The sequence below is a fragment of the Leuciscus leuciscus genome (genome assembly GCF_965113295.1).
Source record: "Leuciscus leuciscus genome assembly, chromosome: 14".
Taxonomy (NCBI): Eukaryota; Metazoa; Chordata; class Actinopteri; order Cypriniformes; family Leuciscidae; genus Leuciscus; species Leuciscus leuciscus.
The window spans coordinates 21,585,262-21,611,008 of record NC_138738.1 but is presented as its reverse complement, the minus strand read 5'-3'; the positions used below and the strand labels follow the sequence as shown (position 1 = coordinate 21,611,008).

At 36.0% G+C, this 25,747-nt stretch overlaps 1 protein-coding gene across 2 annotated transcripts in view; it reads right to left on the bottom strand.

Moving 5' to 3' along the window:
* Positions 1-25,747, bottom strand: part of usp43a (ubiquitin specific peptidase 43a) — a 99,059-nt gene that overhangs the window by 12,639 nt on the left and 60,673 nt on the right. For both annotated transcript variants that reach the window (XM_082136714.1, XM_082136713.1), the window contains exons 5-9: positions 23,568-23,703; positions 21,076-21,220; positions 9,822-9,984; positions 7,295-7,403; positions 3,765-3,865 (exon numbers count right to left, since the gene is read on the bottom strand). In XM_082136714.1, coding sequence (XP_081992840.1) covers positions 3,765-3,865; positions 7,295-7,403; positions 9,822-9,984; positions 21,076-21,220; positions 23,568-23,703 — 654 coding nt within the window. The remainder of the gene's footprint in view (positions 1-3,764; positions 3,866-7,294; positions 7,404-9,821; positions 9,985-21,075; positions 21,221-23,567; positions 23,704-25,747) is intronic.

Sequence of the window (25,747 nt, the reverse complement as noted above, 5' to 3'; positions counted from 1 at the left end):
TCAGCAAGGACTGCTGAAGGTGATCAAAGGTGACAGTAAATACATTTATAAAAGATTTCCATTTTATATAAATGCTGTTCTTTTGAACTTTCTATTCATCAAATAATCCTGAGAACATTCAGCATTGGAAACAATAAATGTTTCTTGAACAGCAAATCAGCATGTTAGCATGTTAGCATGATTTCTGAAGGATCATGCGACACTGAAGATTGGAGTAATGATGCTGAAAATTCAGCTTTGTCATCGCAGGAATAAATTACATTTGAAAATATAGTAAAACAGTTATTTTAAAATGTAATAATATTTCACAATATAATGGTTTTACTGTATTTTGATTCAATAAATGCTGCCTTAGTGAGCATAAGAGACTTATAACAAATAAAACAAAACAAACAAAACATCTTACTAACCCCAAACTTTTGACCTTAATGATGATAGTATAATATATACAATAACTAAGGCTTTTTGCCTTTGATTGTACAGTAAAGGAGGGAGGGTAAAAAAAAAAAACTACCAAGACAAGAGGTATGGCTGAATTATGACCACATGACTAGACTCAACTGTGATGATTATATTGTGCCGCTGTGATACGGCTCTGATTTGTTTTTCTAATAAGAACATATATTTTAACTTGTTTCATCATTACAAAACAAAGACAAAAGCATGAGAATAATATAGAGGGAGAGAGAAAAGGAAAATGTCCAGAAAATAAAGTAGTCACAGAACAATGGCCAGCCTCATTTATCCTTTAAAATTGCAAGTCTAATATTCATGGTAATTACCAGGATTCATCTGTAGTTCTCACTATCATTACAGACTGAAAAAAATAGCCTATGCACATGTCAATAATCACCTGGCTTAATAACCAAGAGAGAAAAAAAAAACAGCATTTACAGCCTCGGCCCTCACTGTTCACACGCTGCAATTCTGCAAACAATCGATCAAATATGACAGAGGGAAAAACTGCGGCAGAAAGGAGTGTGAGGTAATTTGAAGATGTGACTGGAGCATGGCTGAGTTTTACTGAGAGCTGGGCTAAAGCCAGATTAATTCTGACGCGCAGTCCGTCTGCGTTAATTGCGATTGTTTCTGAGAGGATTTAAAAGCAGGGAACAATAATTCAGAGACGTGAGGGGAATTCACTTGGATTCATCAACTCCGGCCTATTGAGAACAAAGCTCCACACACACGCAGGAGTTTTCTTATCTTACACTTAAACTTATCGCGTCTTACACTAACAATTTACCTTATCTCAAACTGAACTTTGGGGATCTAAAACACACACACACACACACACACACACACACACACACACACACACACACACACACACACACACACACACACACACACACACACACACACACACACACACACACACACACACACACACACACACACACACACACACACACACACACACACACACACACACACACACACACACACACACACACACACACACACACACACCTTTGTCTCTGTAGTTACACTAAAACTTTGGGTTACACTTTATTTTACAGTATGTGTACTTACAGTGGACTTGTCCAAGAAAGTACTGGTAATATAAGGTAACTATATGGGTTAAGGTTAGGTTTAGGGATAGGTTCAGGGTTAGTACCTATAGTTATAACCCAGTTACTGTAACTGCTATAATTAGTACATAGTATGTACATGTGAAACAGGACTGTAAAATAAAGTGCTACCAAACTTTTTTTTTTTTTTTTTTTTCTGTTCTCTGAACTTCTGTTCATACAAACCATCTATTTGATGATAAATATTTGTGGCAACCATATGCTTCCTGTCATTACTTGGAAAATGTGGTCGTCTTAACTCAATCTTGTTTGTGAAACCTCTAGATAGATGAATGAATATATCTTCAGCAATGGCTGACAAACGTAATTACTTGCACAGTTAAACACTGCTGTCTTTCAGCACACAAGGGCTGCAGCTTGCGTCAGAGAACAGCAGGTAACCACATGAGAAATGGAACGTCTCTGCTATCATCTGAACATCATAATTACAAATAAACAACCTATTTATACAGTGACAGACATAAATGAGAGTAAACAATGATGCTTTGGTGAGAAAATATGATCAAACACTTCAGCAACATGTTAAAAACCTTCACATCTCCAAACTGTTCTAGTCTGGTATAGTGATGCTGTCAGATGGTAATAATATGGTACTTTGATATATACCATGGTAATGAATGATGACCATATATACCATGGTAATGAATGATGACCATATTTATATATATTTATATATATATGGTACTTCCGAGGTACTTAAAGAAACTGTAGTATGCAGTGTTGGGGAGTAACTAGTTACATGCAATGTAATTCAGAAATAAAAACATTCTTATTATTCATGCGTCACTTCATCTATCCTATCTATCCCTGTCATTTCTTCACGCACACACAAACGTACACATTACCGTCAAACCCAGTATTAGTTTGTGGTTTCATACATAATCTGCTCTAAAGATTATAATTCAATTCTACTGAACTCTCATTTAAAATCCTTGAACTTTAAAGTAAAACACATTTACAAATAAAAAAAATCATAATTCTGTTATATTCACTTCAGAGAAAGGAAAATAGCCTAGAATAGCAGGCAGAGGAGCGAATGAGGCTGCAGTCACGACTGTGGAACTGAGTTTTAAGCTGTTTAAATTGAGAAATGGATCATTGGCTTTTGAGACTCGTGTGCGTTACACCTACAGCACTGTGAGGATGAGCTCTTCATGGTTTAGCTTGTTGGGTTTGTCTCTCAAGAGCCTCACAAACATGATGCAGAGAAGAGGAAACAATTAGTCCAAACTAGGTTACAATACTGTGATGTGGGTGTTTGGAGACCAATTAAAAAGTTTAAAGCAGCTGGAGATATTAACTTTTAGCAGCACTGCACTGATAAGCACTCAGAAATATAAAAAAAAAGAAAACTTTTATTCTGCAAGGATGGGTAACGCTGCATGAAGGTGTAAAGGCGAAGACATGCCACAGTATTTTATTTAAATAAACAAAAAGATAATCCAAGGAGACAATGATAACGATGATCATAATCCAATGGAGAAACTGGCAACAAAACAGCTTAGTCAAACTAAGACAATAACCGACAACTCAAGACTAAAACACTGGGATATAAATACAAGAGTTATGAATTAACTAAACAAGAAACAGGTGAAGAACATATTCAGTAACTATGGTAACTAACAAGTGTGTACTAGTAACCTAGGAACTGAGGAAACAGAAACAAACACAGGAACAAAAGGAATGAAGAGAAGATCAAAATAAGAGTCTCAAAACTGAACCAGACGTGACAGGATAAGAAATTGGACGATAAATTGATCAGTGACAAGACTTTTACATTGCTCAAAAAAAAAAAAAAAAAAAAAAAAAACTGTTTCAAATGAATGCTGTTCTTTATAACTTTCTATTCATCAAAGAATCTGAAAAAAATGATCACGGTTTCCACAAAAATAATGTTAATTGATAACTAAATCAGCACATCAGAATGATTTGACACTAAAGAATGGAGTAATGCCTGCTGAAAATTCAGCTTTGCCATCACAATAATAAATTACATTATAATTAAATTGCATTACAAAAATATATTAAAATATAAAGTTATTCAAAATTGTAATAATAATAATAATTCACAATATTACTGTTTTTACTGTATTTTTGACCAAACACATTCCAATTTCTTTCAAAAACATAAAATAACATTTGTTCTTCAGGTGGGGAATGTGGGCTCACCTGTCCACAGTTGGGTGGCACAGAGGTCTGCTGTCGTAGGGAGACAGGTAACTGCAGGAGGCCGACCCACCAACCACACGCATCTTAAACAGTTCAGTAGTCTGTGGAAGGCAAAATACAGCTTTTTAGCACAAATGTAACAATTCTATTCTTTATTCTCTATCTCTATTCTCCTAAGTTTCTCCTACAATCTCCTGAGAGTTATGGATTCAGAATAAAGTCTGTTTACTCCCTGTTGTTTACTCCTCATCTCATTCATGCATGCTGCACACGATTGTCAAAACATTTGGTAACTAAATAGAATTTCCTTAAGTTCAGTGACAACATGTTACAATGTTTACATGGTACAACTGGTAGCCTAATGTTTTTATTAGTGCTTGACTCAAATTTCAGGATATCGATCCATTCGCTTGTGATTCAATTCCGATCCTGATTCAATATCGATTAATTTGGATAAATATCAAGTACAGAAGCTACATGTAAATTTTTCGCTAGGAAAAATCTCTCAACTAATGCTGTAAACATACAGGGAGCCCTGTCAGCTGGTATTATTATTAAAGGTTAAAATTAACAACTCAAATTAATATAATGCGTTTTTTTTTATAATAACATTATACTATAATATGTAATAGGTCTACAGTGTATATATTTAGCAAAATACTCTATAGTAATTTTTTTCTTGCTAACTAAGGTAAATGTATAGAAGCTTGCTTCCGCCACAGAATAAAACAATTTAAAAGATAATTGCGAGATATAAACTCACAATTGGGACTTTTTTCCTCAGAATTGCAAATTTATATCTCACAATTCTGACTTTATAACACGTAATTGCGACTTTATATCATGCAATTGCGAGATAAAAAGTAGCAATTACCTTTTTTATTTTTTATTCTGTGGTGGAAACAAGTTTCCATATGTAATGTGACATTGTTTACAAGCTGTTTAATTGACGTCTATCCACCGTTGAAACACGGATGGAGCGATTACAGGAGACATGATTCATTTATACTATACCTTTCAACATACCTTCTGATGCTCATATATATGTTTATTTACTATTAACTAGAAAGAAAACCTGAGGCGCTACAGCGATCTGTCACGCGCCACATTAAAGAGCGCCAAAAAGGTATTTATTATTTTAATTTTGGAATACAATTGACAGAATTTAAAAGTTGAGACTTTGATTCATATCAAAAGTAACCTGCTCTGTCTTGTCTGTCTGTGTCCTCTTTGCTCCGCCATTTTTCACTGCGTGAGAAAATGGATGTGTGGCGTGAGAGCAGTGTTAACTGAGTGAGTCTCACGCTGAATGCATGACAGTTGAGAGCCAGAGGGACTTAAGAGAAAAAAATCGGATCAATCCTTTTCAATAGTAGTGGTTTTTAAACGCAGGATTGTTCGTTCCATCAATAAATGTTAAGCCTTGTCCAGAGGCAGTAAATTAGCCCCAAACAATAATAATAATGCCACCACCGTGCTTTACAGTTGGGATTTTTATCATATTATTGAATGCAGTATTTTGGTTTTCCCCAAATGTAATGCTTCTCATTTAAACCAAAAGTTATATTTAGGACTCATCTGTCCACAAGACATTCTTCCAATAGTCTTCTGGCTCACGGTCTCTGGCAAACATTAGATGGGTAGCAATATTCTTCTTGGAGAGTGTTTGCTCGATGGTGGACTCATAAACACTAATCTTAAATAATGTAAGAGAGGCCACAGGTCCTTTAGATGTTACTATGGGGTTCTTTCTAGAATATGAGATGTCTTTCTCCTGGAGGGATATTTTTTAGACATCCACTCCTATGTAAAGTAACATTGTAGCTTCTTCTACTATACGTTAATAGCAAGTACTGTAATCTGATAGGTGCAAAATAGTTTTGCAAACTTTTCCAGCCTGGGAAGCATCAATAATGATTTTTTTAGGAAGTTGACCAAGGCATGGCAAACTTCCACAAACCTGTGTGATAAGGGCTAGACATAAAGGGAGAGTTAACCTTAAAATGAAGCAAGTAGAGGTTGATCTGTCATTGACCCAATTTGATGTTTTCTATGTGCGCCGATCAATGTTTATATGTGAATAAAAGCCTGAATTAAATCTGTTCAATTTATAACACGATCGTGTTTCTTCAGAAGACTTGGATTAAACAGCTTGATTCGTATTACTTGTACCATCTCTCTATTAACTTTTTGAAGTTTGAATTGAGGGAAAGTTTCATTAAAAATATCTTCATTTGTGTTTTGAAGATGAAGTCTTATGGGTTTGGAACAACATGAGGGTGAGAAAATAACAGAAATAAATTTTTTGGGGGTGATCTGATCTGATAATCCTAAAGGTTCACATACAAATATATAAGTGATAACATTTCATTTTCATGACAACAGGATTTAGAATAAGATATGATCCTTTTGAAGATCAAATGTTTACAGCAATATGGACAATTCTTAATTCACAAACTTTCTCTTGATAATATACATTTTTTTGGGGTGAACTAATGCATTAAAAGAGGTTTGAAAAATGGCATGTGTTTATACTTTTCTCTGGGAATGACAGTAGCATAGTGGAACTGAGGAAGAGAGGAACATCAGGATTTTAAGCAGAAATGGAACAAAATGGAGCTGCACTCAAGCGCACAGAGTGATAAATTAAAGATTTAATGGGAACCAATGAACGGATGAAAACGGCAGCAGTCTTTTGTTTGAGGAGGTGAGTTTATATTGGTCCTTTAATTTATTATCCAGAGAAGACGTTAAAACAATACAACTCTGCTCTGCAGAACTGGTCAATTTGTTGTACTGAAGCACTTAGAAGTCAATGTAAGATCTTTTGTGTCTTTCTATCTCATTAATTTTCTGAAACATGTTCTAAAAGTCTCCTAAACAATCTAATGGGTCTAATACTGTAAGAACAAATAACTGTAATGAACAAGACTGGTGTTACAAAACAGTGGCATCTATGGCATTTAAATGATATGACTGAAACTGTAAGTTAAATATATAATACTATAGTAATTCAAAATATATTTAGAATTTTAATTCAAGATTATTCACTGACTTTATGACAAACTTCATGAATGTTAAACAAGAATCTCTTTTTTGGGAAATGGATACAACAGTGAGCCTCAGAGGGCAGCGTTGGCACATGACCATTTATGGTCACATTCCTGCATATTTAAACTTATAAGGAAATAAGATAGCGCTGCAGGATTTATCTAAAAGGTAGTGACTGATGAATAGTAATTAACACATTTGTTCATATTCAGTCAGTAAGTCCAACAGGTGTATACTGTACACATGACCATTTCTCTTTCTCCTTATCTCTCCATCTCCTGTATTCAACTAATTGGTCTGTGATTATCCTTCCCTCATCTGAACATTTAAGCTTGCAGGGAGAGCGGTGCCATAATTATCGAGAGGCTTCTGTCATAATAAAGAAATTCAATATCCCATAATTACCCTAGCTCTAACCGCAGTACATGGCGCTAACATCAAAACCTGAGAGTAGTAATCCATGATCAGCTCACACTCACCTTTACGATTGTATTTTTTTGAAATAAGTAAAGCTTATTGCAGACACTCTGTCGCAAATGATCCCAAGAAAGAATCCTTTCTACTCTCATCAGGAACGGAGGCCCAAACCTGGAGAAAGAAAGCAAAAGTCAAAATGAGTGATAGCACAATTTGGTGTAGACCGAAGACTTATTTATTTTTCCCTGCATCACTACTCTAAGATTATCTGACTATATAAATATGCACTTTCTCAATCCGGCAAGCTCTAACCTGATTGGTTGACATTACAATAGTAAGGATGTCATGTTATACCTGTTTAAGACTCTTATTCTGAAAGATATTTCTGTTGCATTGCTTTGGTTTTCTCTTCCTGTGTTTGAGTTTGTTTCCATAGTTACCAATTATGGTTTTCATGGTTTCTGATTATGTTCACCTGTGTCTTGTTTAGTTCCTCATTTACTCCTATATAAATCTATCTAGCTCTGTAGTTTGAGTTTATCAGTTATTGTCTTGGTTAAACTAAGCTGTCATCTCCACAATTTGGATTATCTTCTTGTTTGAAATAAACTACTGCTGCAATATATCCTTGCCTCACTCTTCCCTCCCTGAACATGACAAAGGCGACACAGCATTTATTAAGTCATGCTTGCTTGTTGAGGATGAAATAATCACTGGATTTGCCAGAGTTTGCCAGGTTAGGAACATCAAATATTTGAAAGATATTCAAAGTTTAGTTTGAAGCAATTTATTAAGCATTAAGTAAACTAGATAGTCTATAAAATATTTCCATTATTTTTCCAGTGTTTTTCTGTATAAACATTGGTAGAGATTGCTGTGCCCCTTTTTATCCACACCAGTCTAATATAGTGGTATACACTGTGGTCTCTTGCTTTATACTGTATGTCGTTCAGACCATTACTTCCTGTCTAAATGGACAGTTATTGGCCAGAATAAGCTGCAGTGTGGTTTGTCGTTTAGTCTGGCTAGCTAAACTGCTGCACCACACACATAAAATAAGATTTCCCAAGAACTAAAATAGTCACTTCCCCAGTAATCAGATATTACAGGTAGTCCTGCTCCTAACTAGTGGCATTAGTTGAGTCAAGCAAACTTGTCTCTGCACATTAAGTTAGGACAGGATCAAATTAACATTGCAAAAGTTACACAATTCACCTCTCACATAGAAAATATGAACCTACTTTTTGATATAACCCTTATATTTTGTTGCAATTGTTGAACCAGAAAGGCAACTTCACTATCAAATGTGGGCCAGAGGCTGGGAGGCATCTGCCATTAAGGTGCAGTACACAAACACTTCCTCTTTCTCTCTCTCCCTCTCTCTCTCCCTTCCTCCGCTTCCTTAGGCCCTAAAATGTCATCCTGGCATTTGTAGGTGTTCCAGGGGAATACCTGTCATCTGTTTCCACCTATTGCCCTGTGTCCATGGGTGAGGGAGCGATACTTTGATTGACAGCTGGAGGTTAGGGACAAAGACTGCCAGATGCAGCACTCCCCAGAGTCCAGTATCAGTGCATCTGTAGTTGGAGCATGTAAGACGATTCCTGCGCTGCAGTTTACTTCCTTGGATTATTGATTCTGACATCGCTGACTGATCTGACTTGTATGAATTAACGTCCTTGTGAATCTAGAAATGTCTCTTGTACCAGTAGGTCTAAAATTAATTTCCACTGAATCACTCGACTCACACGTTTGGGATATTATTGGATCTTTAAAATGATAAATATATACATGGATTTTAAATGGTCTTAATCACATCATAATATTTGTGCAGGAACAAACAACTATAGCAAATGACTGAATGCTACACCCATCTGCTTCACATTTTATTGCAAACACTTAATAAATGAATTACATTTTCTTAACAAAATATATCTTTGTGTAAAACAGTAAAATCTAATGTTACATATAAAACTAAAAATAGGCCCACAACATTAAAGATCCAGTGGTATATTAAACCATGGGCATGGTGTACTTCTTTATCCCTGTTTGCACCAAAAGTTCTAGTCGGTTCTAACAACTGGATATGCTGGAGTTTGTGTTTGGATGAGTGAGGAGGATTTTTCTTGAAACCCTCCCAAACAACATGTGGTGATGCAGGGGTTGTTTTTTTTAGGCTTTCCGACCCCAAGACTCAACTAATCTCTGCAATTCTCCATCTGTGATTCTTTGGCCACTCAAACTTTCCTCCTCACCGTGCATTAAGACAACACGTCTATACATCTTCCAGGCAGATTTGTAACCTCTTTAGTTGATTGGAACTTCTTAATTATTGCCCTGATGGTGGAAATGGGGATTTTCAATTCTTTAGCTATTTTCTTACAGCCACTTTCTTTTTCATGATGCTCAACAATCTTTTGATGCACATCAGAACTATATTCTTTGGTTCAGAACTAAGGGAATTTGGCCTTTGTTTTTCCTCATATTTAAACTCCTGTGAAACACGAAGCCATAGCTAGACAATTTCATGTTCCTAGTCACCCTGGTGTGCTAAAAATAAAAGTAAATATTAAGTAAATATTTTGTCACCTTGTAGCTTCTTGGCCAGATCCAGCAACATTGCAGAGTAACAGGAGGATCTTTGAAGAACCACCCTGATTCAAGAATTCTGATGATAACGTCCCTGAGGGTGGTAACCTGTGACCTTTGGGCTCTGCGGTGTATGGGGACGAAGGGAGGGAGTGATGGATCCCTAAGAAAGATAAAAAGAAACAAGCATCTTATTAAACATCAAAAGTGTTGCAAAATAATAGTGTGAAATTATAAATCAGTTCAGTGATAAAATTAGAACTTTGTACGTAGTGCCATCAAACTTAAAAGAAAAAGAAAAAGAAAGGTCAGTTATGTTTCATACATTTACAGTGAGTGAGGGGTATTTATCCAACAATTCCATTATTTTTAAATTATGGGTAATGGGTATGTTTAAGTAATGGGTGTGTTTTGGGATTTACGTGCGTTAAACCAATCAGTCTCTCATCTCCCATTCCCTTTAAATGCCAGTTGCGCTCACGCCATGGCAGATTCGCTATTTACATGACGGAATTTGATAGTGGAAAGACCAAAGCCGTCTCCAGAGCGCAAACGGAACTGCTCGTGCGCGAGGTAAAAGTGCGCAAGCAGATCATCTACGGGACAAGCCGGATTCCCCCATATCTTTATGTACATAATAATAATAATCTTTTACATTATAATCCTTTTATTTTAAATATGTGGCATGTTTGTGTGCTGTTGTGCGTCCCTGTGTGTTTAATAAACAGAGTGTATGCGCGTTGTGGACTCGCCTATAGGTGCACGTTACTGCGCTCATTAAATAACAAAAAATATATATATTGCCCATTGACTTTAGACCAGGTTTCATTTGGTCAATGGCGCAGTCTATTTCTGTTGCCTCAAATTAGCAACGTGCCAACAATGCGCCAGAACACACCTCGTTTTCAGACCAGCACGCCAATGGCCACACAATTGGCGCAAATGCATTTGCTATTTAAACAAATTGGCGCAGGACGTGAAAATGATAACTACGTCGGACTGTAACTAGCAAAAAACACTTGCATCGCGCTTGGCGCTGCATTGCGCCGGGTGTAAGATAGGGCCCTGAATATGTAAACGTAGAGTAGGCGGTCAATATATGCTCTTGGTGATCAATATATGATATTATGATATATATGATATATGACTTCTCAATGACCCATTTTAGCAGCTCAATTTTTTGGAATAGAAAGCGTGATTGTTACATAGTGTGTTCTATAGTGTGTTAGTAAGTTCTCTTACTTGTGTTTTCTATATGTTGCACCTTGTGTATCAGTATGTGTAGACATGTACTGTATGATACATGTATCATTTTATTCCTGCATCAATCTTGTAACTACCCTTTGGTTTCCTTGGTGACTGCTGGCATGCTCTGATCTTTCACTTCAATCGGAAGTGGATGTTTGATCCTGAATTGTGATTAAAAGCCAACAATGCAGGACGACACACACACACGGTTTATGGAGACTCTACATAGGCGTAATGGTTTTTAATACTGTACCAACTGTATATTCTATCCCCTAACACTAACCGTACCCCTAAACCTACCCATCACAGAAAACCTTTGGCATTTTTTTAATTTCAACACATGAGGACACAGGAAGTTTCCTCACAAACCATGTTTGCACAGTAATACCTTTGCTGATCTCTATCTACATACAGTAGAATCAAAATTTATTGTGAGTAACTTTATTTATAACTTTATAAATAAACTGTATTTATTGTGGGTTTTTGTTTAGTTTTTTGCTTTAAAAATCTCATTGATCTCTGTCATTTTCTCTTATGTTACTTTTCTCATTAAGTCATCTAAAATGACAGTTCATTTATCTTTCTATAAATGTGATTGATTCATTTTGAATGGGAAAACCAATGCAAATGTTATCATGGCAAACCTTTGGTGTTACTTAGTTTTTTTAAAGAAGTATCTTGTGCACACCAAGGTTCCATTAATAAAATACAGTAAACATTAATATTGTAATTTAAAATAACCATTGTACTGTTTGATTTCTAACATTATTCTCTCAACGGACATTTGCATCGATAGTCTAGTGTTATAATTGATTTGCGTTTGGTGCACTGTGGAGTGGGTAAAACGGTTTTTAAAGGCTAGCTAACATATACCATTGACTCGCGCTAGCCTAGCATCGGCTAACTATCCAAATAAAAGGACTGGATAATTTTGAAAAAAAAATGTCTCCACTGATGAATAACAACCAGGCTGACTTAAAAATTAGGTCCGATGTCAAAAATCCCGAACCACCCCTTTAATATGCTGATTTGGTGCTCAATAACATAATGAATAAAAAGTTCAAAAGAAATTTCAGAATTTTTTACCATTTCAAGTTAATTTGAAATAGAAAAGACTGACATTGTTACAAAAATCCTGTCCCTTTTGATCAATTGGTAAACCGTTAGTTTAGGGTCCAATTCTCACTATTAACTAGTTGCTTATTAGCATGCATTTTTACTAGGATGCTGTTGGCTGTTTATTAGTACTTATAAAGCACATATTAATGCCTTAGTCTCTTAATCCTACCCAATACCTAATCTTAACAACTACCTTACTAACTATTAATAAGCAGAAATTAGGAGTTTATTAAGGCAAAATTTATAGTTAATAGTTAGTTAATAATGAGAATTGGACCCTAAACTAAAGCGAGACCGATCAGTTTCATGCATCCTTGCTGAAAAAACAAGGTCACAAAACACTAAATTGTTCCTAGACATTATTCGACATATAATATGAATACAGTTACACTGACGAATACTTGACACCATCAAAATAAGTTCTGGATAAATATTGGTTCTCTTTAGCAATCCAATGAGATAAGTAGCAAGTGCTTATGTACAATATCTTCTTTTTATGGCAGGATGGAAGTGTTTCTATCTCACTCTCTGATTCGCTCTCTATCGCTCACTCACAGCAGGCCTTACTCGTCAGTGTCTCATTTGAGGGCCAGCTGGAGCAGATTGAAGAGGGGAACTGTGAGCTTGTGAGAGCCATAATTAAACTTGGCCCTCACTGACACACACATACATTTCACACTTTCACAGACGCAAACACACTAAGACCAACCCACAGTTTGAATGCCTTTGCAGAACAATGCAGTCCTTTTTGGATATTGACAGAATTCTTCTGTTCCACCATGATTTTATTTTAAGGCCAAAGGAGGAGCCAGTAGAGGCTCTTAACAGTGCTGGTTAGTTGTAGGTTGTTAGTTGTTAGCTGTAACTGATTATATGTAATCTGGATTACGTAATCAGATTCCAAAACAAAACATTTGGATGATTTCAGTTCTCTGATGTAATGGTCAAATAGTCACACTTTGTTTTTGTTTTATTTTTGTGTTAGTGTTTTATTTGTATTGTTTTTATTTTAAATGCATTTATTTGTTATTTTTATGATTTAATTCATTACGGACCCCCTGCAATTACTTCATCACCAGTTTTCGAAATCCTAATGTACAGTAATGTAATGTTTAATACTCTTCATGTTGTTGATAAAAACGGCAATATATTTTCTTTATCTTTGTACTTTTATGTCAATATGGTACAAGATTATGCTATTCAAATCAATGTGTTAAATGGGTTAGGTCAAAAGTAATCTAATGACATACTAAAATGTGACATGTAAACACTGCAGATCACTGATTGGTCAGAGAGAATAGTCACTACCAGCGTGTTATTGGATTTGCGACACTTGACACCAAACCCAAACAAACACACTTCTTCATCTTGCAGTGAAAAACATCCACATGTCGAGAATCAAGAACACCAGTCCATCGATATGCTCCATTGCTCCTGTGTTGTGCATTTGTTTGTGACGTGTTTACGATGACGCCACGGCAATAGAGGCGCCGCAACTATAACGATCAGTCTATAATCCCACCCACTTTTAAGCAGTACTAAACTGCAGTGGAAAAGCTAACTGAGCCAAGCCATGCCAAGCCATGCCAAGCCTTGCCGTGCCGTTTCATGCCATGCCATGCCGAGCCGTACCATGCAGTGGAAAAGAGCCATAATATTACCTAAAATGTGTAATGTAATAGATTACATTACTCTTTAAAATTTGTGTCATGTAATTTGAAATAAGTAGCATATTACAATTTGTAAGTAATCTATCAACCACTGACTTGCCTTCAATCTCAGCAGTTTTCCTTTGTTACCTCACTTCAATCTCAGCAGTTTTCCTTTGTTACCTCACTACACGGAGCAATACTTTGAAGATGAGAAGATTTGACATTACTTTGCTATAAGAGTCATTTGTTCCACTGTGGCCTTAAAAGACTATTTCTGGTTCAATACAAGTTAAGGGGTCATGATATGAGAAATACAATTTTCCTTGAGCTTTTGACATATAAGAGGTAATCATCCTATAAGAATATCCTGTAAGTTTCAGAACTGAAAACTTCCTTGTTAGTCCAAAAACAGCTTTTATTGTAACCAAGCCCAGAAAACGACTTGTTATAGAATGTGCCTGTAGGTGAAAGACCGACATTGCGTGTTAGTGAGATGACAAGGAGAGAGGAGCGATAGATAACTGGACAAAAAATAATATTACCTAAAGGGTCCTAATGCTAGGAATGTGGTTATTTATTTTCAACAATGTGAATGTCTCAGTTGAGCATTATTCGTTTGTTCGGTACATCTTACTGTGAATTCTCTTGTAAATCAGTCGCAATTTCGGCACAGGCTTTGCAAACAGACTTTTACGATATGGCCATGACAGTAATTCCACAACATGTAAGTAACTGTTAATTCTAATGCACGATCTGTGAAAAGTGATTTTGGATATGTAATGATTCATGTCGCTACAGTCAGATGTTCTTTCTCTGTGTGTCAGTAAATCAATCCAGTGACTAAACGGTAACTTCACATTGTTTCTCTTAGTAGGATGAAAATAATCTTATTTAGACTTTGATTAAATTATATATAGAAAGCGATCAAAGAACGCTCCCTTTACAATCGCTGGAGCTGTCAATCAAACAGCGCAAGTTTATCAGTGGCTGAGTTCTGGACTCTCGCCAAAACTCCCGTTATAATTGTTATAATTGCACTGTTAGTTATGATGAAAGCTTTTGTGAGAAGTGCAGAAATTGAGTTACAATGACGAGATCACAGCATTCATGCGCTCAACATGTCTGTGATTGGCTACATGCTCATCACTGCAACCTTTCATGCCACTATCTAAATATAATGCTATAGATCTAAGTATAGTGCTATAATCAACACTTTCCACCAGTAGTTAACCTTGAGAGCTGTAATAGTAAAGATGTCAGCCAATCACAGCAGTGGGCGTTTACACTGAAGTCTCACAGCAGACACGCCCCTTCAAACAGAGCATTCAAATTAGAGGGCTAAAATCAGGGTAGCAAACATGCCTTTTATTTCTAAATTCTGACAATTTTGATGTAAAAATCATACTAACATTATAAATGCACCCCAAGAAACATTATAAAACAATAAGACAATGGAGTTCATGACCCTTTAAGTTTCTTGTATAGGCTAGCACTTGAGCCATAATGTTAATTAATTTTGACTCGCTTACAAGCTTAACTTGTATTTAACCTGGACTATTACTTTAATTCCACCACACTAGATACATGATGACAGAACAGCTCTGAGGAAGATGACGACTCTAATAGCAACATTAGATATTAGTAATTCATTAAAGTGGCAGTAAAAGAGCAGTCCATGCAGAATGAATTATTCACTGGTCTGGGCTGGAGAGTCCAGACAATACCAGGCAAATCTGCAAGAGCATTGCACAACATCAGAGAAGTGGAGTGTGTATTCGCTCAGTTACACATGACCTCACCAAACCTCTATCAACTTAAGCTTCAGAGAGACCCAGATGTAAGTCTAAGAACAGTTCAGAGTCAGACAGATGATCTTCTAACCTAGTCTGTCGATCACATCTCAAGGGAGGGAATTTGGTATATGCACTGGAAAAGAGGGCAAAGATATTGTACCTCCTACCAAATGTGAGCTACTATAGACTGTAAAATGTTTGTAATATTTACAGAAAAAAAGTTAAAATACTACCGTAAAAACCAGTTAATTGGTTAACTTTAAGTTACCTCACTATATACAGTGAAAAACTGTAGATTGGTTTAATTGGTAATTGGTCATCACCAAATTATATGTAATATGGTGTAGTTCCTGTGTGACAGCACAAGATTATATTTTATTGAAATAGTTTTGTTTATTCTTGTTTCAGTAATGTACATGAAAGGTGTTTTGACATAGAACCGCATCAATCCGAGTCTGAGGACGTGAACATGACGCGGTCATCTGTTATGCGGTGTGTACTTTGAACTTAACACCTTTAACCTTATTATTGATTATTCTCAGATTAGGTAAAGTAAGTCGATTCGAGTCTGCCCTAAATTCTAAGCATAAAATGCTTAAAATTTTGTCAAGACTTCTCCTTGGTATGTTCTTGCTCAAAGCCTTAAAACACTATAAATCAAAGCCTGAAAGGCAGTTTTTGTATTGTCTGTACTCTGTACAATAATCATGCTTTCAATCAAAGGTGTAGACAGCTCTGGGCTTCTTGTCTTCAGCTCTGGGCTTAAGAGTCGGGGGGTTTGACGTATCAGTATCCAAAGAGGCAATCAACCCTTCAGTCTTTTATATTCCTGTTGTTCACCGCCAAAGTTAGGTTCTAATCTTCTTGATTGACGTACGTTGTAACTTTCCCAAGACTCAAGATCCTTCTAAGGCCTCGCAGGTGCAAGCTGTCCGCCTTTTCATGTCCTTGAACTCCTGTAAACTAAGGTGGCTGATTTCCTTTTAAGGTTCTAGGAGTAGGACCACAATAGAACCAGAGTTCTTTGTTTCCTTGAACACACACACACACACACACACACACACACACACACACACACACACACACACACACACACACACACACACACACACACACACACACACACACACACACACACACACACACACACACACAATGACCGACCCCTGTCTGTACAGTGCAAATGGCACTCTCAGGTGTGTGGGTGTACAAAATAGGCTATTTATAAAAAAACATTTAAAAACGTTAAAAAAAATTTATTTCTAGACAAAAATGAATTATTTTAACACATGCATTAGTCCAAATGAATGGACGCTTTTAACATTTCTGGGATTCTCAGACACACACACACACACACACACACACACACACACACACACACACACACACACACACACACACTGGCAGTCCCATTTCGCTCTTCCTCCTCATGGGTAGGCACACACATAAATAATTAACAATAACTGTACATCTCTGCCCAAGCAATGCATAAATACATTACCCAAATATGTGTAAAAGCATCTCAAATAAATAAACAAGGAGGCAGAGTAATTGCATTTCCTTGATATTATAAAACAGTTAATATCGTTAAAAAAACAACAACAAAAAACAGCTTTATATATGGTCAGACATATTATATTAGTCATTATATTATTATTATTGACCAAAATCAAGTTCAAAAGGAGTTACAATGTTTATGACCAGTGAATTTAGGAGAATTTCAGACATGCGTGTTTTGTCTGTCATTAAATGGCCGCATCTGAGGCAAGTGCATTGCATTAGGTTTTAATCAACTTACAGGTTATAAAGTTTACTGTAGCTACTGTATGTGGGCACTCAGTTTTTTCTATTATTTTGTCAAAATCTCATGTTAATAAAGATGAAGTGCTTTGCACAGGCTATTTAAGACAGCATTGGGTATGACTCGACGACAAATGCTAGATTAAGACTCTTCTCCACTCCTCAAATACATAAAACATTAGTATTGAGTAAAGAAAACAATGTATCCACTATTCTAATTTGTATATATCTTGAATCTGAAAGGGATGCTCAATTTTCTGTATAAAAAAAGTTCAGATAAAAAATAAAAGCAATTTTAAGAAAGGGCTTTATAAGTGGACAAAAAGCTGTGACATAATTGCAGAGTGACAGAAGACTACAACCCACATTTTTGTGCCGATCGGTAACTGTCACATGTAATGAGGCAGAGAGTCGTGACAAACTGCATCTGAAGCTTTCACTGCAGTTGTAGCTGTATGTATATAAAACATGCCTTCAAGCAAAGTCAGCAAAAAGTTACATAATGTAATTTAAAGTTCTCACAGCTTGATGAACACTCTTAATATTCTGCACATTGTAAAAGAAATGAGGCCCATGACAAAGCTGGGCAGCACTTGTTTTCTGATATTGATAAGCTATAATTACTATAACTGTAAGAAAACTAGTTTTAGAACCAGGTAAAAAGCACAGGAGCATAATATGGCAATTGGAAAAAGGGATAATCCATAGTCTTAAAATGATGAAGAACAAGTGATCAAGTTTTCGGTCGAAAACTTTATGCTTAAAAACAATAATAGGCTAATCTTTTCTAACCGGAAAATACCAAATGTTCTCTCAGAAAATTGGTCGGGTGAAAATACTATCTACATGCCGTAATACATCACACTTTACTGATTATTTCAAAATGGCCTCCAGTCAGGCCAGGCAGAGGAAGATGGATTCATTTTTTGATCTTAGTTATGCCCAAGGTTACTTTCTAGCTCAATTTTAAGTTCCTTTTTCTTGTAACCATGCTTGGTCATTGAAGGTCTAGCTGTAATACCCCTTAAAACAATTACTGTTGTACAAAGTGTTATACAAATACATTTTAAAATAATTTACTTCAATTGACCTTGCAGATGGATCACTTCATTATCCTGTATGGTGTAGAGGGTTGTACCACAATAAAAGTTTATTTGGAAAAAAAGAAAGCTGCATACAGATAAGAAGAAGGACGGAGACTCTAATTCCCAATTCATTTGTCTTTCTTTGCAGTAATCCTAGTGTTGTTATTTTCCATCAGATGGAATATAAATTTCTAAATCTAACACATAGCAAAAGTTCATTTTTCAATAAGAAAGCCTTGGCAGACACCCAACACAGCCTAATCTGATTGGAAATTGCACAAGAAAACATATTTCATTATAGCAGAAAAGGCCAAATCGGAGAAAGATCTACAGTATATGAGCCTGATTTGCTTTACACTTCATTACACTTTCTAATTCAGTATTTTCAATATTAGCCATATTTAAAACTTATACTGTAGGCTATATATTTCATCATGTCATGAGTAATTTACAATGTTTTACTGATGCTACCTATCTGATGATAAATGTGGCTGCTGTGATCAGCAATGCAATTAAGATGGATAATATGCAAAATGCTAAAATATACTCATTAGCCAACCGTTGATAGCCAGATGAGCAGTAAGTAAAGTGTTTTGACAGAACCATGTGAACCTTGTATAATATACTGATATTATGAGTTGTTCCACAACCTCTCATGTGAATATTTATTCACATACAGTATTAATAATATGTAAGCAATGAATTTCAGCTGGTGTTGCACCCTATATGCATTTCTCCCCCAGAAAAAGTTCACATATATTTTAATAACATACAATCACATAAGATCATCCCTTGTGAAAAAGAAGTGCACTTAATTGTATTGAATGTCCACTTGTAGTGTGCTTCAAATCTTAAGAGCACTTGACGAAAGCACACCTTCTTGCCTATGTTTTTTTACAATTGCTATTAAAAACTACCCATTTGTAATAAAAAGTGCACTTTGTAATAATGTCAAAAGTTTTAGTTTAAAGTACACTTAAATCATGTTTTAATAATCTTTTGTCATGCTTTAAAGTACACTTATTTTGATGTGTACACTAGCATAAATAAGCACATGTAAATTAGGCTACTTGTATTTTGAACTGTAGTGTGATATTCAATATTAAAGTTGATATGTTTTAAATTGCAACATCCTCATTGCAAATGTGTAATCACAAACAAGTTTCAATGCAATGCATTACTTTAAATTGTTATTTTTTTTATAGTTTATGCTTGTCGATACATTCGGCACTACATTTAACCATATTTTAAAGACAACCGAAATAATTATGAAATTACATAATTATACTTGTACATGCATTAAAAAAAAAACTTCAGCTAATTGCAATTAATATAAATTATATATATATTATAAAATATAAATGATATTAAAATAATTTTTTTTACTATAATAAATTGAATAAACTTTTATTCAATTTCAAATAACATGCAGTTTAGTGTCCATAAATATTACATTCAGTTTTCAAAGTGTTTTCTTTTAATTATTTCTGTTATAACTATATCTATTTTTAAAAGTATGATAAAGTGTACTTCTTTATCACAAGGGATGTCACATCAGCAGCTAGAAGTTGTTTTATTCTACATGGAGCAAGTTGCCCCTCAATTTTCTTTTTCATCCTCCACTTTTGACAACCCCCATAAGCACGTCATCAATCTTCAATCATCCACCTGACAGCCATATTACACAAACATGCTATACAGACTTGTAAACCGGGTTGTATCTGTAATTCAGAAGAGCTTCTTAATTTTGAAGTAGAAAGTTTTCTTAAGACCTTTCAGTGAACTTATGATATACAGTTCTATAACATAGCTGGGAGAAAAAAAGTAAGCTCATTTATAAAGAAAAAGTCGCGCTGCAACTCTATCACGAAAATGCATCAATGGACTGAGAAATCACCGTGTACTGAGATATTTCCGTGTAAATATCCATCTATAATGCTACATTTTCCAGCACATTGCCTTTTATGCCTACATTTTTCTTAAAAGTGCTGAAAGCTAATATTTTTGGTGGAATACCACAAAATATCCCTACTACCTGACAGATATCACTGAAAAAGATGTCCAGAGGAATCAAATCTGTCAGTGACAGCCCTAGGCAATGTTAACAGCAAAAAAGGGAAAGGGAGTGGTCCACACTTTTTTCCTCAGAAATATTGTATTTTCCGGAATTAAAGTTAGAATATAAATTCTAGCATTGCTAATCTGTCATCGCAGCCCTCTCATTATAATGCAGCCAACAAAACAGAAGAAGTTGCACAGCTTTGTACAGTATCTAAGGAAAATTGAAATGGTATGTGAAATATTTCGAAAAGCTGGAATCACTGAGGGTGATGACGGTAAATCGAATGACTCGGCAGAGGAGGACACGGTGGTTTCCTCCAGTCTAAGTGGGCAGTTCTTGGCCAGAATAAGCTGCCACAAAAAAAAAAAAAAAACTTCTGGCCTTGTGAGAGATGGGATTTAGCAAACATTCTCGAATCATTTACAGCACCTTCAACGGTCAATATTCAATCCGCAGAAGCATTGCCTCGATTTCCTTATGTATCACTTTGGTTACCTGAGAATCGCATGGAACCTCCTCTGGCGGACAGGGGTGGAGCCTGGAAAGCGTAGATGACATCACTCTCTGAGATACTCGTCATATCATCTTCATCAGAGAAAGAGCGCTGGAACCCATTTGAGTTAATCTCTGTCAAAATCACCTATAAGAGAAAGAGAAATGTTTCAAATGGCCTTGCACACCATGAAATGGATTATCCTGAAAAATTTGCAACTTGGGTTTTAGTAAAAAAAGAAGATAAATAGTATATAACGCGGTCATAGTCAGATTAGTATGGTAGTAAGCTATTCTAAACCAACCATGCACATACTCATACACACTCTCATTACTGCCTCCCACCACAAGGGGGAGACACCATCTACAGTAGTATATTGTGTGGGATGCCCTGCTAATACAAGGCTAAGTTTTTCAAAAGGCCACATAATACCTAATCTAAACTCTGTGGAACAGGCCAAATAAAAATCTGTTGCCTGAACTCATCATATAATATTCAGTGTTGAGACTTGTTTATAAAGCCTAAGGAGGCAGTGAGTAATCCTTTTTCCTGTAATCTCAGACAAAGGTTGCGCCCTATGCTCATGTTTCTGTCCTCTCACATTGTTTGGGGCGGCTTTGAAATAGCCATAGCATCCCATAAGCATCTCCACAGCATTTCTGACAGAGCTGAAGAGATGAACACACTACTGTATAAGAGATTAGAAATGGAGGTCTAAATGCTCTAACAGTATTGCAAATCTCTTGTATCACCTTGTAGTCTCTTTCCTTTAATATCATCTTGCATCTCCAATGGTTATCAACAGTAAAATGGCCTCAGATCCAAATAAATAAATAAATAACATAACTCAGAAACAACAGGCAATGTAAGAAACACTAAGAGCTGGATAAGAGAGACCTTACAAATATAAAAGGAAGTAACTCTGCAGTAAGAGCATCTGGCCATCTATTCCTTATCAGATAAATAATGTCCTTATCCATCCAACAGAAATATTTGATTGATTGATTTGATTTAAAAAAAAAACTATTATCTGTATAATTGTGGTTTTCTATATTTTGATATGGCTATTTAAAATGGATTAATTACTTCTCAAAACCTTGAAAAAGATTTCAGCAAACTAATCTAGATCTTTTTATGATTTAAAAATGTACCTGTTTTCATTTTTATCATGTCTATGTAAAACACACTAAATTACTATTGTGTCTATTAATAAAATTCCCTTGCCATGGAATGTTAACATGCTCATTGCATTATGGAAATAATAGCATTAGTTGGTGTACATAAGTTATATACTTCTTAATCTGAGTGTATTATTGATATGGTGCACTATTTAGGGTCTAACTACTGTCACCCCACGAGTACACTATATTGAATTGGGAACAGAGATTTCGGTGCAAGTGAATAAGCATGATCAGACTGTACATCAATGGACAGCACAATATAAACTTTGGTCATGATTGAACGTACTGATCATTCGAATCATGTCATCGAGTCTGACATTCTCATTGACAAGTGAAACCCAAGCAAACCCTTGTGCTAATATTGCCAATGCTCGTCTTAGACAAGGAAATAAATAATCTTGATAGTCTAAATCAGGGATGGGCAACTTCGGTCCTGGAGGGCCACTGTCCTACAGAGTTTAGCTTCAACCCTAATCAAACACACCTGAACAAGCTAAATCAAGGTCCTCAGGATTACTAGAAAATTACAGGCAGGTGATTTTTTTCAGGGTTGGAGCTAAACTCTGTAGGACAGTGGCCCTCCAGGACCGAAGTTGCCCATCCCTGGTCTAAAGTTGGTCATTTCTGGGCAAAAGAGGGAATTTGTGGACTGTTCATTATCCAGAGCAACCTAATGTTAATTTTAATATAGAAGTTAATTTAGGCAATGTGCATGCTGCTATTATTATACTAACAATATAAATCACAAGCACAGGTTAGTTCACCCCCAACAAAGAAAAAAAAAAGAATTTTTTTTTTTTAGTTATTTACCCTCATGACATTCCAAACCCACAAGACCATCAAATATGGTAAACGGAAGCTCGACGTGAGAATCAATGAGGGTTGTGTTCAAAACAAACACAAAAACAGGTTTGTGTAACATCACTGTAATCATCATGACATGTGGAATGTTGGACCCAACAAAAGCCAAAATCAAACAGTGTGCACCGGGTTTCAGTAAGTGATGATGTGATTGCTTGTTCAAGGATTATAGAAATGATTATAACAGTGTCATTAAACATGTATCTTGCAGCACAATAACACCTTGAGCCCTGGCTGAGCAAGTCTGGGTAGTATCCATTAACCAACAGATGGAGTGTTCAGAGGAGGCAGTTTAATGGCGTATGAATAGAGATACATGCGCTTGTTCGCTATTACTCTTCGTAAGCCTGGAATTTGTATGCAAGAGGAATTATTCTCTGGCAAGACTATGAGAGAGAGAGAGAGAGAGAGAGAGAGAGAGAGAGAGAGAGATGATAGACAGCAGGTCTCACCTGGTCTGAAGAGATCTTGCCCTCCTCTGCAACCATGGCCCTGAGTGTTGAGACAGACCCAAAGAGAGGCACAGCCAACCCTACTCTCAGAAACCGCTGACCTTCATTGTTGAACACCAGCGTCACATTCAAGGCCCTAAAAACACAGTAACATACATATTTAGCACATCATCTAATACAACTGTTCATGATTTCAATTTGTAGGCAAATTCAGCTAATTCACTATGACTATGGGTTCCTAAGGGTTTTTACCATAGCAGTTTTTCATTTATAAGAACAAATGGGAAATCTCTTCACAGACATTTTTGCAACATTAATGCAAAATTTAAAACTGCAACAAAATGTGTTTAAAGCTTTTAGTTGTCTTAAAAAAAAGTTGCTAAAGGGTTGACAAAAGGTTATGGACATTAAAGGGATAGTTCACCCAAAAATGAAAAATAGCCCATGATTTACTCACCCTCAAGTCATCCTAGGTGTATATGACATTCTTCTTTCAGAAAACTCTTCCAAGCTTTATAATGGCAGTGAATGGCTGTATATATTTTTTAAGTCCATTAAAGTGCATCAATCCATGATACATGTGCTCCACACGGCTCTGGGGGTTAAAGGCCTTCTGAAGTGAAGCGATGTGTTCGTTTAAGAAAAATATCCATATTTAAAACTGTATCAACTAAAATAACTAGCTTCAGGCAGACGGCCTATGCAAGTTTACTTAAACCAAAAGAGTAACACTTGATGTATGACGTAGGATGTAGTAGGAGTAGTGTAATCTTTGATGCCTCTCACAGTTTAAACAAACAGGGCTGGGGAACAAACTCAAGCTCCTCCAACATTTATCTTTAAAAATTCTCCTTTTAGACTTCTAATTCGTGACTGGTGTTTTGTTTTGCTCTATCCTCTGCGCTTCCACGTTCATCATTACGTTGTACGTCAGGTCAAGGGTTAATCTTTCGCTGTAAATCGGTGCGTATGGCCGTCTGCCGTAAGCTAGTTATTTTAGTAGATAAAGTTTAAATATGGATATTTTTCTAACACGAACGCATCACTTCACTTCAGAAGGCCTTTATTAACCCCCCAGAGCAGTGTGGAGCACTTTTATGATGGATGGATGCACTTTGATGGACTTCAAAACAGAAACGGCCATTCATTGCCATTATAAAGCTTGGAAGAGGCAGGACATTTTTTTATATAACTCCAATTGTATTTGTCTGAAAGAAGAATGTCATATACACCTAGGCTTGAGGGTGAGTAAATCATGGGGTAATTTAAATTTTTGGGAGAACTATCCCTTTAAACTATCACACCGAACAGGAAAACTCATCTACTCACAAGTAAGCTTTTTTAAATTTTTTTTTTAATATATATATATATATATATATTTTTTTTTTAAGAGTGTGATTTTATAAATCACACTCTTGCAAATTATTCTAACTCAAATTTTCAGCGAAAATGTTTTTAAATAAAGACTGAAGGAGTTGTTGGAAGCTTAATGGAGCTTTTTTTTTTGTCCATACAAAGGAAGTAAATGAAACACAATTTTTATTTTTGAGTAGACTATCCCTTTAACCATGGTTAAAAACCATTGTAACAAGCCGCGTTTCCATTACCTTTCAAATTGCGCAAAATTAAAATTGTGAATTTAAAATACGCCCAATGGAAACACGTTAATTTCGCAAAAACTTAACGTTTTTGCAATATATAATCGCAATATATATATTTGCCACATTCAGGGCTTCAGTCTGAGTGAGTGTAGATATGTCTGGTTGTGTGTGTACATGTTGTGAAGGTTGATTTAAACCAGCACGTGTCTCTAACACTGCCACATACACACACATTAGGGTTGGGAGCTGATCTGTTTCCTGCTGTATTTGTTTGGCTTGAAATTGCCCCATACAAGCCAGTTGCACAGCAGCTGATCGTCTCAGAGCAGTAGCATTTTCCACTGCAGCTGCAGTTGTGGACATTATGGCTCTGGAGACTTGGGTGGACTTTTAGATGCCTCTCTCTGCTGCATTATTGAAAGCTGTATGTGAAATGCTGGACCCAACAAAAGCACTCAGTTGTAAAAAACTACACTCAGAAGTCAACCGAAGCTTTTTAGATTTTATCTCAGAGTCTGAATCATGTGACAGAGTTTTATATATGTGGACTGTCAATCAAACTTAGCTTATTCTGTGTTT